The sequence below is a fragment of the Carassius auratus genome, unplaced genomic scaffold (assembly GCF_003368295.1).
Source record: "Carassius auratus strain Wakin unplaced genomic scaffold, ASM336829v1 scaf_tig00031891, whole genome shotgun sequence".
Classification (NCBI taxonomy): domain Eukaryota; kingdom Metazoa; phylum Chordata; class Actinopteri; order Cypriniformes; family Cyprinidae; genus Carassius; species Carassius auratus.
Window position 1 is genome coordinate 62,948 of NW_020525955.1, and position 16,389 is coordinate 79,336.

At 37.5% G+C, this 16,389-nt stretch overlaps 1 protein-coding gene across 1 annotated transcript; it reads left to right on the forward strand.

Annotated features, from left to right (window-relative positions):
- Positions 1-7,162: 7,162 nt before the first annotated feature.
- On the forward strand, positions 7,163-12,322 carry LOC113080619 (uncharacterized). The gene is made up of 2 exons (XM_026252779.1): positions 7,163-7,232; positions 11,313-12,322. The coding sequence occupies exon 2, from the start codon at positions 11,438-11,440 to the stop codon at positions 12,320-12,322; it is 885 nt and encodes a 294-aa protein (XP_026108564.1). The 5' UTR covers positions 7,163-7,232; positions 11,313-11,437.
- The last annotated feature ends 4,067 nt before the right edge of the window (positions 12,323-16,389 follow it).

Below are 16,389 nucleotides of genomic sequence, written 5' to 3' on the forward strand. Positions count from 1 at the left end.
ACAGTATGGGGCTGCACACACTACCTTGTGGGGTACCATTTTCCACTATATGCCTACTTGAATACTCTGTACCAACCTTAACTTCTATTGTTCGTCTGTCCAGGAAATCTAATATCCAACCAAATAACTTACCTTTTATTCCTAATTTGACAAGTTTTATAAGAAGTCCATCCTTCCACAGCATATCATATGCTTTTTTGACGTCAAAAAACACAGCAATTACACTTTCCTTATTAGTTTGTGCTTTCCTTACTTCTGCTTCTAAGCACAAAACAGAATCCATTGTTCCCCTACCCTTACAAAATCCAGACTGATATGTTGAAACGAGACCCTTCCTTTCCATATAGTAACTTAACCTATCTGTTACCATCCTTTCCATGACTTTCCCCAATTGTGATGTTAACGCTATAGGTCTGTAACTTGACGGGTCTAAAGCATTCTTACCAGGTTTGAGTATTGGGACTATCACTGCCTGTTTCCATTCAAGTGGGATTCTACCTTCATTCCATATCATATTGATCAGCCTTAATACTACCTCCAGTGATCCATCTCTCATATGCCCTAGCATGCTATAACATATAGCATCTTTCCCTGGTGTTGTTTGTCGTGCACTTAGGATAGCCCTTTTTAATTCAAACATAGTAAAAGGCAGGTCCATATCTCCTCCTGGTGCAAATCTACTGTCTTTCATTCCAGGATTTTCCAACAATGTCTGCTTCCTATACTGGTTATCTATTGCGGACAAATTTCCAGAACTGTGGATTTTCACAAAAGTTTCTACCAAAAGCTCTGCTTTTTCTGCATTACTAACTGCATTCTTATTATTGCTACATAACACTGGCATTTCGACCTTTCTACATAATCCACTCATTCTTCTGATTGTTCTCCATATGTCTGACAACTGAGTTTCACTTCCAATTTTATTGCAATACTGTCTCCAATACACACGTTTGACTGACCTTATCGTTTTCCTAACTACTGCTTGTGCCTTTTTGTAGCTAATTAAAGTTTCCAGTGTGTGATGAGCTTTAAGCTGCCTAAATGCTTTATTTCTTTTTTTAACTGCTATTCTACAGCTCTCATCCCACCACGGCACACTTTTTCCCTGTTTATTTCCTGTACTTTTTGTAATTGTTTCTTCTGCTGCTTGTATAATGGTTGCTACTACTACACTATTCATTTCCTCCACATCTGTTATATCTCTACTCAGTATTTCCACACACTTACTCTCACTAACTTCTTTAAATGTCTGCCAGTCAGCTTTATCCAATTTCCACCTTGGTATTTTCACTTCCTCTTCCTGGTGTACCTCTATGCCAATCCTAGTTATTATTGGGTAGTGATCACTACCCACTGTCGACCTACCTTTTGCTTCCCATGCACTAATTCCTGCAATTTCAATTGATACTAGTGTTAGATCAATAGCACTTTCTGTATTACTTGCACTATTATACCGTGTGCCCTTTCCATCATTAATACACACCAACTCCTTATCATCTATAAATTTCTCTACTTCTAATCCATTTATATCTGTATTTTTACTTCCCCACAATGTACTGTGTGCATTAAAATCTCCACATACCATTATTTTCCCCTGCATTGATCCATAAACTAATTCCAACATATCAGTACTTAATTTATTGCAAGGGTTGTAAAAATTGACTAGTTTTATACTGTCTTGCCCTGACCATACTTCAATTACAACAGATTCATGCTCTTTTCCTTCACTAATTAGGGCTGGGCGATATATCTAACGATATGATCATGCGCATCTAATCAGTAAAGCTGCTTCCGTGATCACCGCTAAAATCTCCATCACCTGCTTATAATTGGAGTGGCATTTAATAGACAGAGCCGTAGATCGCTGACAAGCCACGCCATATCGCGTTCATTATCGCAGATGAATCGCCTTCGATAATGAACGCGATATGGCGTGGCTTATCAGCGATCTACGGCTCTGTCTATCAGAGGTGGGACTTTCAAGTCACAAGCAAGTCTTCAAGTCATATTCAAGTCCTCAAAGGGTTAAAGCTAAAGAGATAATTAAGTGACTAATTAAATTATGATTGTGCATTAGTGATGAACACCTGCTGTCAACAATCAACATCACTGAAGTAAAGAGAAACACAAGAACTACAACTGAATTTAGCCACAGCCTTCAACTGAAAAAAAAAGTAAAAGAAAAAAAAAAAACCCTATGCCACCATAATTGTGGTCAAGGTTTGCTTTAAGTAGTGTCTTGACCCTTTTACTAATTCAAACCAATTTGATTCAAAACAATTGCAATATTGTTTTCGCAACAAACATGTATGCATTGCTGAGTCGAACCTTGTAGTAACAGATGATCTTATGCTTTTTCTGCTTATAACTCATGATGACTGAACATCATGAAATTGTGTTTATCTTTGGATAGTAGACTTACACTCAGCAATTACTGAACTGAAGTAAAAAAAAAATCACAATGCTTCAATGTTGAAAACACAAAAGGAGTAAATCAGTTCAGGTTTTTAGACAAACACACTTATCACACGATCCTCAACAGTGGTGACAATTTTTCATACTGCAGTGCATGACGGGAGTTTTTACTAAGGTTTTACCCAGCATGCAACATTTTGTTGATAGTCACCACTGTTGAGAGTCATATGCTGGTTCTTGATGTCTGTGTGTGTCTACAGAGCATAGTTTTTCCAAATTTTATATGCACTTAGTAGATTTAAAATTCACTTACTTTAATTTTTTTTCCATAGTGTAGTTTTACTGGTTTGATTTTGCTAAACTTAAATAGAACTAATGTTAATTTGATTGTAATCTGACCACCTATCACATACAGATTAATTTCTTCTCTCTGCTTTACAGCACCTCATGCAATGCTACATAAAGAGATCTAACATGACAGTCAAGGGTCAAGAGCCCCACTAAAGCACACGCTGATCTCCATTATGGTTGCATCACTTTAACCAATAAAACATCAACATCTGATCCTCTGTAATTCTCAAGAACAGCAGGTGTTCATCATTAATGCACAATCATCATTTAATTAGTCACTTAATTATCTCATTAACTTTAACCCTTTGAGGACTTGGGATATAACTTGAAGACTTGCTTGTGACTTGAAAGTCCCACCTCTGGTAAAAGCTGAATGTCAGTCAACAATCCAAAGAAGACTATCTCATGATGTCCAAGTCAACATGAGTTATAAGCAGAAAAAGCATAAGATCATCTGTCACCATAAGGTTTGATTTAGCAACGCATACATGTTTGTTGCGAAAACAATATTGAAATCGTTTTGAATCAAATTGGTTTGAATTAGTAAAAGGGTCAAGAGACTACCTAAAGCAAACCCTGACCACAATTATGGTGGCATAGTGTTTTTTTTTTTTTTTCAGTTGAAGGCTGTGGCTAAATTCAGTTGTAGTTCTTGTGTTTCTCTTTACTTCAGTGATGTTGATTGTTAACAGCAGAAGTTCATCACTAATGCACAATCATCATTTAATTAGTCACTTACTTATCTCATTAACTTTAACCCTTTGAGGACTTGGATATGACTTGAAGACTTGCTTGTGACTTGAAAGTCCCACCTCTGCTGTCTATTAAATGCCACTCCAATTATAAGCAGGTGATGGCGACTTTAGCGGTGATCACGGAAGCAGCTTTACTGATTAGATGCGCATGATCATATCGTTAGATATATCGCCCAGCCCTAAATAACATTATATCTTACCCCACTTTTAACAAAAGTTGCTACACCTCCACCTTTTCCTGTTTCTCTATCTCTCCTAATTGATGTATATCCATACAAAACAAAGTCCAGTTGTGGTTTTAACCATGTTTCTTGCACACATATTACATGAGGTCGATCTGCTAAATCTGAGACATAACTCTTGAATTCCTGTCCATTTGCTATTAGGCTTCTGGAGTTCCATTGCAAAATAGTTAATATCATAAAGAGCCACCAACCCATGTCTGCGAGCTTGTACTTCTTGCCACTATCATTTCTTCCACTACCTCACAGCTAAGCCCTTTTATTCCTAGATATTTTTCTGCTGACTTAACTATTATTTTGATCTTTTCTGTCTTCCTGTCTGTCTGTGCCGAGCAGTTTATCACCTCAACCATAAACAACACAAATTCATTTTTGCCCATAACTAACAAATCCTCCTTTGCCTCAATTGTCTCACATTTCCCACAAGACCCACTTTTATTTTCTTTGAGATCTGGTTTGTAGGCTTCTTTTTCCTTAGATACTTTCTTTACAGCTTCTGCGTAAGTTATTCCTTGCAGCGATCTCACTCGCTGCACCTCCATTTAGAGCTGTAGTCAAGTCCAGCTTTGTCGAGTCCAAGTCAAGTCCAAGTCCAGGACTAGTCGAGACCGAGTCAAGACCGAGTCCAAAGAGGTTCGAGTCCAAGTCAAGTCCAAGTCCAAAAGTTTCGAGTCCAAGTCAAGTCCGAGTCCAAATGAGAGAAAAAAGGGTCCTCTTCAAGACCATATACTTAACTACTGATAATGTTTGTGATGCGAGAGACAGCATATCTCCTATTCTAAGAAAATAAATGTACATTATTATTTGTAATGATCAAAAAGCATGTGCAAAGTAACAACTCTGTAGGACAGGGGTCTCCAAACTACATCCTGGAGGGCCAATGTCCTGAAAAGTTTATCTCCAACTGGCCTTAACACACCTGGAAGAGTCTAGTGTGTCTAGTAAGAGCTTGATTAGCTGGTTCAAGTGTGTATAATTAGGGTTAAAGCTAACAGGGGCGTTACACAAGATACTGGGCCCTATGCATAGGCAGTCCTGATGGGCCCCCATGCCCCCCACCCATGAAAATATCCAGGTAAAATAAAACATATTTCAGATTCCTACTTTTCAAGGGCCCTCTCTTCCTTTGGGGCCCTGGTAATCAGTACTGGTTTTACCCCCTGTCCGACCCTGGGAGCTAAACTATAAAGGACACTGGCCCTCTAAAACATAGTTTGGAGTTGTAAGGTCAAATTAATTTTATGCACTTTATTTTCATTTTATTTACTTAATAATGCTGCTTTTGCTGACATTATGTCTGTGGTCAAAAATTAAAATGACTGATGCCTTGCCTTGGCACAGTGCACAGACGCAACCAAAGCTCGGGATATGACAAATGCGCGCAGCAAGGAAGGGATACGTTTGGCTATACTGGGCATGCGCACATAAATACAGCGACATTTTTGTCATACTGTACTTAGTGCTTGCATAGACTACTCTGCGCTGTCGGAAACAATCAACTACTCCAGCATGCATTAACCATAATTCACACAAAGTGTTTGCAAGTACGACGTGAATTTTAGAATTATAATATTGCGTGGAGCTGTTACTATATGAACTTATCTATGTTGCATGTAAAAATAAAATATGTAATGTAATAATTAGGGTTGTGCCTGAAGCCGAATACCTTATTCGGAATGGCAAGGATAATGGCTTAAAAAACGAATAACGCACAAGGAATAATTCTGCCTGAATACTCGGCTGAAGCTGACAAAGTCTGGTGTTTGCTAGATAACAGGTGAGCCAGGGGATCAGCGCCAGAAGTGAATGAATGTAAACTTTATGAGTGAAAAGAGCGCAAATCAAACACCGCATTGTTGTCGCCTCTCTGCGCATCTCTCAGAAATCAGAGCGTTGCAAGAGTAATTTTACCTATAATAATACATCATACACGTTATAGTATTTGTATATATTTAAAAGGCAATGATTTAAAGCTTAGGCTACGATATGATACGAATGAATGGAATAAGCACAGCGCACTCACCAATCAAACAGCAGCGTTGCGCGTCTCAGTCTCTCAAAAACCAAACCAGTTCTCAAGAGTAGGCTAATAATCAGCTTAGATACGGATACATTGTCTACTTGTCCTACATGTTTGCATCTTTACATTTTGCTGGTTTGCGCGGCACACACACATTTGTTTAGTGAAGTTCACTAAACATTATAGACTCACTTAAAGTGTTCTGCGTACTGAAAGTGTGCGCATTGAATGGATTCAGTCGTGTTCAAATGATCACTAAACATTTGTCATGACATCTCTCTGCTTGCATGATAAATATTATTTTAGAAATTAATAATTATTTTAGTTTAACACGACATACTTGTTCAGTGATAACTACGAAAAAAATATAAAAAGTCATAACGGTCTTATCAAGTAACTGTACGATGTTGTATCCGAATGCAGATAGGAAAAAAATTGTGATTGTTACAGATACAAATACTGGCTGTTACATGACAATTTAAATATGTAATGTCATAATTATAAAGTTTTTAAAATTTATATATGTAACTGTTGCATGAGGCTGTACATTAATAAGCGTTTATCAATAAAAAAAAAAGATTTAGTGTTTTCATTTGCAATAGCATGAACCATGAGTCGAGTAACTCAAGCAAAATCGACTAGTAGAAATCAGTAGTCTTGCAACCCCTATACTGTACAACAATAATTAGTATTTCATTATTGTAAAGGGGACGTTTGAGGCGATCTAGGTGTAGACGTAAATAAAACACAATCTAACATAGAAAATTAAATTAGAAACATCTAAACTTTTCAGGTCGCAGCAAGTGCACCGCTGGTCATGCACATTCTTTTCCGGAACAATACTGAAAGCTAAGATGGAGAAACAGATGATCATAGCTGTACAAGGATAGCCATTTTTTAAATGAATTTATTATCAGAGCTGGAAATCCATTTATTCTTTGCTGAAACTTATGCATCTTCATGGAGAGCGGGTCATGGTTGCCCAGCAACAGCAGACGCCACTGGAGCGCAAGCACAGATTACAGTGCTTTGGAAATAAGGAGAGCGGCGCGCCTAGCGTTTTCCACACGTTTTCAGTCGCGACATCATGCAAATGTGGTTTTGTTTTGAAGGATAAAAATTTTTTTTTTTTTTTTTTTTTTTTTTTTGCTGGACTCGGTCGAGACCAACTAGAAGACTTGGCGAGTCCAATGGCTAAGTCCGAGACAAGTCCGAGTGCAAATGCAACGAGTCCGAGACAAGTCCGAGACGACAGAAAAATGTCTCGAGTCCGGACTCGAGTCCAAGACCGGACTCGAGTACTACAGCCCTACCTCCATTGCCCTCTTGCTGGCTTCACATCCACGGTACGCTGAACTGTGCTCCCCTCCACAGTTACCTTAGAAGACATAAAAGATATTGTCCCTCTCATTGCTGCCCGAATACTCGTACACCACTTCAATAACAGAGGTAAGAAATCTTAATGGTTCACCTTCTTTACAATGCATAATTACTGCATTGATAATATTGGACATTAAGCATTGTCCTATTTAAATACTAGAAACAATATAATTTTTTTTTCACTAATAGTTCATAATCATTAATGTTACCAATAAGTCAAATCTGTCAGGAAAGTTACTTTTTCTCTATTTTATAGTCAATTTAAAAGTGTCATATTAACTTAAGACTGACTCACATCCAGTCTGTGTGTTTTTTTGAAGTTTTAAGGTTTGCATCTGACACCTTGGTGTGGAAAAACAGGTATATTTAGGTAAAAATAGGGTATATTTGTACAAAGTTTGTTTGCAGTGGGTTGGACCCTGGCATATACATATTTCAATATTCAGTAAAAACAAATTAAAAACTGATGCCATTTCCTCAATGTAGTTTACAAGGTCCACTATGCCTTCCTTTTTGCATTAATAATTTTTTTTTCCTATATTGAATGATGGGGATTCTAGTAACCATATCTTGATGGTGTTTTGTCTGTGCTACTCACAAATTTGGATGTATTATTGTGCCTCCGTCATTACAAAAAAGCTTCACTCTAGAATACTAGAAGGCCCATTTAGATGACATTCTCTCTTTTATAGTCAGTTTAGCACAGTGTTAACTTAAGTGCCATACAGTGTCTGACATCTGTCTTGTAGAAGTTTTAATATTTACACCTGATACCTTATGAAAAACAGAGGTCCGCGCCTGGTGGTTCTGTTTGTGCATATAGTTTATATTTGTACAAAGTTTGTTTGCAATGGGTTGGATTTTTCGTATATACACTAATTTCTTATGTTTGCTATATTTATTTGCTGATAGATTTTCTATTAAACATGATTATTAGTGTCTATTAGTGTATATTTGTACATAGTTTGTTTGCAATAGGTTGGATCCTGAAATATTCAGTAAATACAGGGCTCAACAATAAGGAATGCCCACTGGCCCAGGGCCACACTCGGGGCAGATGACGGAACTGTCATTTGCCCAATCTGGCCAGTGCTGCACACCCAAAGTGAGTGTCCAGAATGCCGCGTTTCACAGTATGCAAGTACTCTTTCACGTCTTCCTGAGCTTGAACGTACATATTCACACTAAATTATTTCAAAATGCTTGTCCTGTTGAGTATTATCGTAAATATAGTGGTTATATCTTACCTGAATGTAAACGTGAGATTAGATGCATGTGTAACAGTATATTGAATCCTTGCAGCTCGTAAAAAGTGACAGTAGCCTAATATTCCTACTGTAGTCTGTTTTTATGTTAATCATACAAAGGACAATAAAATCGCTCACAGCTCTTGACTGAATCATTTTAATAAGAGTTAATCTATAGTTATACAATGAGACAATGCAGTGATACTTTACAGTTGATTACTATTTCTGTACCTGAGAATTTAGACTTAGAATCTAGATCTAAATCTAGATTTAGACCTACAAGAAAAATCTGAAGAGAACTTTTAGTTTTTCTGTTTGATCTTGTGTATTTATTTGTGCTATTGGTCATGATTATTTGTTCTTATTTTATTTTATTACTGACCTTAACCATTTTCCAAATTTTAGACTGGTAGAGTTAGACTAGTAAGGATGCTTTCACACCTGCCTCATTTAGTTCGGTTGAATCGTACCAGAGTTCGTTTCCCCGTTTGGTGCGGTGCGTTTGGGCAGGTGTGAAAGCAGCAATCAACTCGGGTGCGCACCAAAGGCAGACCAAACAAGCTCTGGAGCAGTCCGTTTGTGGTGAGAACATGATCGAAAACAGGCACGTCCGCACCGCATCGAGTTAAAAACATCTCAACTTTTCAGAATGCCGCAAGCGCACTGCGGGTCATGTGTCAAGAACTAACTAATCAGCTTCATCCTTTCCCGTAACAACGTTGAAAGCTCAGCTAAGATGAGGGAACAGCTGATCATAGCTGTATATGGATTGCCATTTTGAAATAAATTTAGTAGCAGAGCTACTGCAAGCGATTTTAAGTGCTGCACATCCATTTATCCTTTGCTGAAATTTCCACGTCTTCATGGAGAGAGCACATCATGGTTGCTTAGCAACGGCAGAGGCCCCAGGGGCGCAACTGCCCGAGCGCTTTGGAAAGAAGGAGAAAGCGGCGCGACTGGCATTTTCCATGCGTTTTATGGCGGGATATGTGAACACCCCTAACGCATGTTCGAAACCTGCACCAACACAGACTTACTTTATTTTTTATTTTATCCTTACTTCAGCCGCTACAGGTGATCATATCAATAACTTGTAATCTTTACAAGAATATCAGAATCATGCAATGAGCAAGTCTGCGTTTATTAGACACTTAATAATATCACATCAGTTTGTGCTTTTAGAATCGCTGAATCTGCTGCGGTCGTTCCATTACATCTGCAGCAGAGACCTGAACCAGGAAGTTGGTCACCAGATCACATGGTAACCAGTTAAACCGTAACACCGGAGAGCGCCAGGATGTTCTCTGAGGTGCTCGTTTGTGCTGCCGTGGTACACCATATCGGTTTTGCAAAGGGAACAAAGGGCCATTTTATTTGGCCTCTGTTTAAAGTATTCCCATACTTTTGATAACAGTGGTCTCAGTTTTTGTGATAGAATGCAACTTTCTCCATTCCCAGTATGCCATTACGCGAGATGTAAACAGTGTGACGCGTCGACGCATTTTCACGCACGTCGACATATTTTTGTAGTGACGTAAAATTTTTGGAGTTTGGAAAAAATAGTGGTGGTGTTAGACATTGACATAAAATGGTATTCCAATATTTTGGAAGATTTTGTTGACAAGAGTGATTAGACTATTTTGCTCAGTTCCTTTTTGAACCAGTACATTGACTCTGTAAGCTTTTTAAATTTTGTATACCAGTATTCTGTGCGGTGGTCAGTTCATTATGTGCCAAAAAACATTTTCATTAAGGGGTGATATTTGCCACCTTAAATCCATGGGCATTTTAACCTTTTTTTAAGGCAATTTTTCTGACAATATTATATTTAAAATGTCGCTGCCATATAACATGGCCTGATTATAACACGGCACCTCCGTGTCCTTATTATTATGCCCTGCTAGATTTACTTCTTATTAAATCCAGGCAATTGGTTGATTCATTTAAATTAAGATACAATAAATACAAAACGAAATTCACTTAATAGAAAGGCTTTCTACAAAAACAAACTTACTGAAGTGGTCAAAATCATGTCTCCTCACTCGTCTCCCGATATAGGCTACTGTGCATCTTAGGCATGATCTTATTCATGCTTTTCATTTTTCATATAATCAACATAGATGATTATGTTAAATTTTTATATATTAAAAATTTATATATATATTTAAAAAACATAAATATGAAACTAAATCGTTTTCTTTATGGGCTACAGTACAGGCCTATTAGCCTACAGTTCAGATACAGAGAAATGTAATGTCGGAACAGGATGTGAGCGAATGCTGTCTTACCTGTGACTGTGAGTAATGCATTTTCTGAGAATTTATATTTCAAGTTTTGACTGCAAATGTCACGTCCATAACGCTGGAATTGGCCAAATTTAATTTAAAGATGTGGTAGCATTGGATCTGGACGGGAAGGATAGCTTTGGGAGTTGGAATAGGGGTGTGTCGCAGTTCTGTCTTCTCACACCGCGACACAGGTTCATGGATATGAGTATCGTGTTTCCGGCTTCATATTGTGTATTGTTACAGCCCCAATATATATATATATATATATATATGTGTGTGTGTATGTGTGTGTTGAGTTTGACAAAACAAAACAAACATAAATATGAAAAATTTGTGTAGTATTTTTTTTTTTTATCACAAGTAGTTATATCATCCATTATTAATATATATATATAAAATACTGATCTAGCCAGCTTTAAAAACTTTTTATAATGACATTTTTTTGTAATGTATTCACATGCACCTGTGGACAGTATAGTGTATACTTTTTGTAAAGATATGTAGTGGATAATAAATAGTTTTTCAGTTTTGGGTTACTAAAGATTACATATTGTGACTTGGCTCAAACAATGGTCTCCAATAATACAATAAAGATGTTTTAATTCATCACACAGGCCATGAAGACTATACATCTGGCCAGCTATCCAATCCAAAAGGTTCTTCATCTTCAGGCCAAGCAACCCAAGTCCCTGTTCAAGTCTCTGACTGGGTCTCAACATATGAAGTACCTTGGGAGAAGATGCCTCCAAATTTGCACCAGTGTGTTGCACAAGGCAAGCGACCCAGGAAGCAGGAGCTTTTAGTTATGGTGAGAACTATGGTAGACTCAATTCAAAAGGTATGCTTGAACCCTAGTAGAAGCCAGTGTTCAGAAATTGCAAGAAGAATCATGGAAAAATATCCAAAAAGCTTTGCGGATGTTACAATGGAAGGAGATCTGATTGGCTGTCGTTATGGATCCTTGCTAAATCAGATAAAAACAAGGGTTGAACATGTCAATCGTGACAACACACTGGTGAGAGTTAGAAAACCAAAACGTATCAATGAGAACGAGTCTACACCCAGCAGTGAGAGCACCGCATCCAAATGTGCAAAAACAGATAGCTATGGCTGCATCAATTGGCACCCAGTTGACCTCCCTGAAGATGAGACTCCAGAATCAGTGGAGGAAAAAAGAAAGGAAATGGTTAAGTTATTTTCTCAAGAGGGACCCCGAGCAGCAGAGCGTGGACAGGTGGAAGAATGGATGAAGACAACCTATGCTTCTCAGCGCTATGCCATCAATAACAACCCCCCACCCAGCATTGATGAACTCAAAGACCAGTGGCCATTCCTGTTCATGAAGAGATTTTTGTGTGCCCATTTCAACACTCTGACTGGAATTGATGTTAACACTAGGCTCACAGAATCTCTCAACACAAAAGGAAAAAAGGTACTTCATTTTTTTGAAAGTCAACTTTCAAGGTGGAAAAACGATGTCAGGACAGTCCTGAAAGACATCAACCAAGCTGGTAAAGAAGATGTCGACTATGGTGTTGCATCTATAATTACCACAATGGCTTACTTCAAAGAGAAGGAAAATGCCCTCTTTCTTCTTGCTGATGTAAGTATTAATGTTATTTGAACCGCTGTTTCTAGAGAATACTGATTGTAATTAGTGTCATAGTTTCTTAAGACATTTCTAAAAGACTATTACTGTTTTTGTATTCATATGTCATGCATTTGAGGTACACTTTAATTTCCATCATCATTTGTGATCAAACTTCGATTTTGCAAGATAGGCAGACATACTTGTACTGGTCAAGGGGTTGTATCACAAGATATCACAAAGTGACAAATAAGCATAAACTTGATTGCAGAGCACATTAAGAAGTATTTTAAAACGAGATGCAAGTATGTTCTCTATATATGTAATTAATTTCTCCCAACCTTTTGTTAATTGCTCTACTTTTAGGTCACTGCAACCCCAGCAAAAGGAGAGAGAAGCCTCTCTCTGCCCAGTACCCCAAGACTGATTGCACTTGGTAAGTCTACTAAAATGCTTTTTTTAATTGATACTGTGGCTGAGATTAAAGTTGGTCAACACCTACCAGCAGACGGATACACGAGAGCTGACTGAACGTCTGCTCTTGTGTCAACACAACATGCAAGAAATTTAGTTATTTTTCGTATTCTTATTCTGTGACCACTTCTTTACATTATGTGATGTTGTTGTTTTTTTTGCTATTTAGAAAATAAAAAGGTTCTTTCTACATTGAATGCAAAAACTTTAAAGCTCAATATCTCAAAACTGCTCAGAACGCAGATAGAACCTTATAATTCCAAGGGGACGATATGTTGACTTGCTGCTCAAGAAACATTGCTGATTATTTTTCTGTGTTGAAAACAGTTATGCTGCTTTTTTATTTGCGTTGAGAAAGTGATAGATTTTTTTTAAGATTCAAAAGAAAAGAACTTTATGTATTTGAAATCTTTTATAGCATTGTTTTTACTGTCACCTTTGATCAATTCAGTGAAATAATTGTAATTTGACACGCGTATGAGACCAAGTCTATTAATAAGGGCAATCACTACTAAATTGAACACACCATACAGATTGTTACTGCGGAAGAACAGGAACAAGAACTTTTATTTTATTTTAAAGCATTTAAAATTACCATATTTTTATGGTACTATGATGGTGTCTGTTACAGGAGATTCTGTTTTCCTTGCTAAGAAATGGATGCTGACAATGGAGGGCAGGGTCATCATGGAGCAACCAGAGCTAACAGATTTTCAATCTGCATTAGCTATCTTGTTTGGCTGCTACTATGTATTCAATGTGCAGTACCAGGAAGAGGCAATGAATACGCTGGAGTTCATTCAGAGGTACTTATTAACTAATTCAAAACCATTATGATATTGACCAACAATGATGTAGAGCAGTGTTTCCCAAACGGGTTGCCACGGCTTCTGGCGAGAGCCAACATTTACAATTTAAACATTTTTTAACTTCTAAAATTGCAGGTGTCACTACTGGAGGTGCCACAACATAAAGATACATGTCAGTTTTAGTGACACAAGCCAACTGGCATGTTCTAGTGAATAGTTGGCAAATCGTGCTATACTGCCATTCTCGACAATGTACCTTTTTAAAAGTGGGGATTTAGCACTTACTCCAGGACTTGATCCATGCGTTTTTATCATCTCAGTTAGATTATTGTAATTCCTTATACTATGGAATAAATTCCCCATGTCTGTCGTGTTCATGTTTCATGATGTTTTGTAAAATACGTTGGTCAGCTTCGGCTGTATAAGTTGTGCTATATATATATGTATGAGGATCTCTTTTCCAAAACGCTATAAATCCATTTATAGGTTTCAGGCAAATATTTTTTTTTTTAGCTAGACCCACACATTTTGTGAATAATCAGTTTATCCTGTTAAAAAGTTTTTTTTTTTTTTTTTTGCCTCAGTCTGAACATGCTGAACAATGATTATTAAATCAAACAACAAAATGGTTGATGATAAATTCAAAGTTTTTTTTTTTTTTTAAATGCTACAAATCCATAATTTTGTTTTCCAAAACGCTATAAATACATTGCCATTCTGTAAAATGTCCATTTTCAACTTTACATACACATCACGACATGACATTGTGTATGGTCATGTGTATGAGTAAGTGGTGTTCACACCAAACGTGAATAGAGTGGTGGTGGCGCAGTGGAAAAGACACATGCCCTTGGTGTGAGAGACCCGGGTTCAAATCCACTGTGAAACACCAGTGTGTGCCTCAGCAAAACACTTAATTCCTAGCTGTGACCTCTGACATATAGCAATTGTAAGTTGCTTTGGATAAAACCGTCAGCTAAATGAATAAATGTAAATATTTACGTGCATCTGGAGGTCCTTTACGAATTAGGTGAATTGAGTGTCTGGTGCGATATGAGTGAGTGATTTAAGGGTGAGAGCGCAAAGAGAGAAAGATAAGTCCTGAGGATATATTGCGTTTAGGCTAAAAATAGGTTCAGTGCTTATCGCGGTTTGGAAAGAAACAGTGTCTTGCAGTACATTTTAAACAAGGAAATATAGCGATTTGGCATGAAATGTTAATGGTGCAGCAAATAGGTTCAGTACACAGCAAAATGACATGACAAACTTTTTTTTTTAAATGGCATTTGGAAAAAGAGCTCTTCATATATAAATTTTGACTTGACTGACTTACTAGCTTATGATTTAAGATTCAAACTCTTTTCAATACAAAAACATTCCCTGCGTGAGTTCCTGTATTTAATACGAATATCCACTCGATTGCTAATGTGACATTGATTTATACAACAGTTCAACAAATGAAAGGTATTAATTAATATTAAGTGATGTTCATTTTAAACACAGTAATAGTATTTTTCAAAAAGCTGCCAGTAAGTTACTGTAAAATTTACAGCAACCTTTTTACAGTGTAAGTCACTTTATGCAGACGATGGAGCACTCTGGGTTAGAGGTCGAAATGTAGAATATCTTAGAAAATGCAAAATGCAATAGAGAAAGTTGAACAATGGACTTCTAAATGGGGATTTAAACTCTAAGTAGTGCCACTGAAATTGTATGGACAGGATTTGGAACAGGTTAAGGTTGTGAGGTTTCTAGGAGTTCTCTTTGATGAGAGGTTGACTTGGTATCAGCATATTGATAAGGTCAGAAATAAATGTAAGAAGATCAACAACGTGTTGAGATGTCTATCAGGGCGAGACTGGGGAGCAAGTAGAGCTTCGCTAATAAACATATATCAGGCTCTCATGAGAACTGCTTCTGACTATGGTTCCTTGGCGTATATGACGGCATCGGAATCTAACCTTAAAAAGCTTGATGTGGAGCAGGCACAGGCACTTCGGATTTGTACTAGGGCATTTAAAACATCACCAGTTACCGCTTTACAGGTGGAGGCAGGAGAGATGCCGCTACGTATTAGGAGGGTCAAAATGATGTTGGCATATTGGACTAATTTACAAGGACATAGTATGGTGCACCCCACAAAAACTGTCTTGCAAGAATGCGCAGAGCATAATAAAAGCAATTTTTACAGTTTCGGATGGGTGGGGGATGCTAAGGCTCAAAATGCAGGTCTCAATCAGTTGCAAATAGGACCCACTGTGGCAATATCAACAATACCACCCTGGAAATTTATAAAACTATCTGTAAATGTAAGCTTACAACAAATACTAAAAGAAAACTCAAAAATAATGCCACAGTGGATAATAGTTCAAAACTATGTAGAGCAGTATCAGGAGGAATTATTCATTTTCACGGATGGATCAAAGCAGCCGGAAACAGGCCGTACTGGTGCAGCATTTTATATTCCTCGGTATGAAGTAGTAGTCAAAAAGAGGACTACAGACTACCTGTCAGTTTACACTGTGGAGTTGATAGCAATTTTACTGGCATTAGAGTGGGTGGAAAAAAATCATCAGAGTCAAGGTGTTATTATAGCCTCAGACAGTTTATTTATCGAATACTTCACTTGCTTCTCACACTTCATAATAAGGGAGTGGTTGTCTCCTTCCTGTGGGTTCCTGCTCATGTGGGGGTGGAAGGAAATGAAGTTGTGGATATGCTAGCAAAAAATTCTATAAAGCATGAAATAGTAGATGTACAAGTACCAATAAGCAGAGCAGAGGTCAAAACCATCATAAAGCAACATTCTCTTAATATATG

Bases quoted from the DNA above. Each gene is read 5' to 3' on its own strand.
- LOC113080619 (XM_026252779.1), top strand. From the start codon at position 11,438: ATGCCTCCAAATTTGCACCAGTGTGTTGCACAAGGCAAGCGACCCAGG.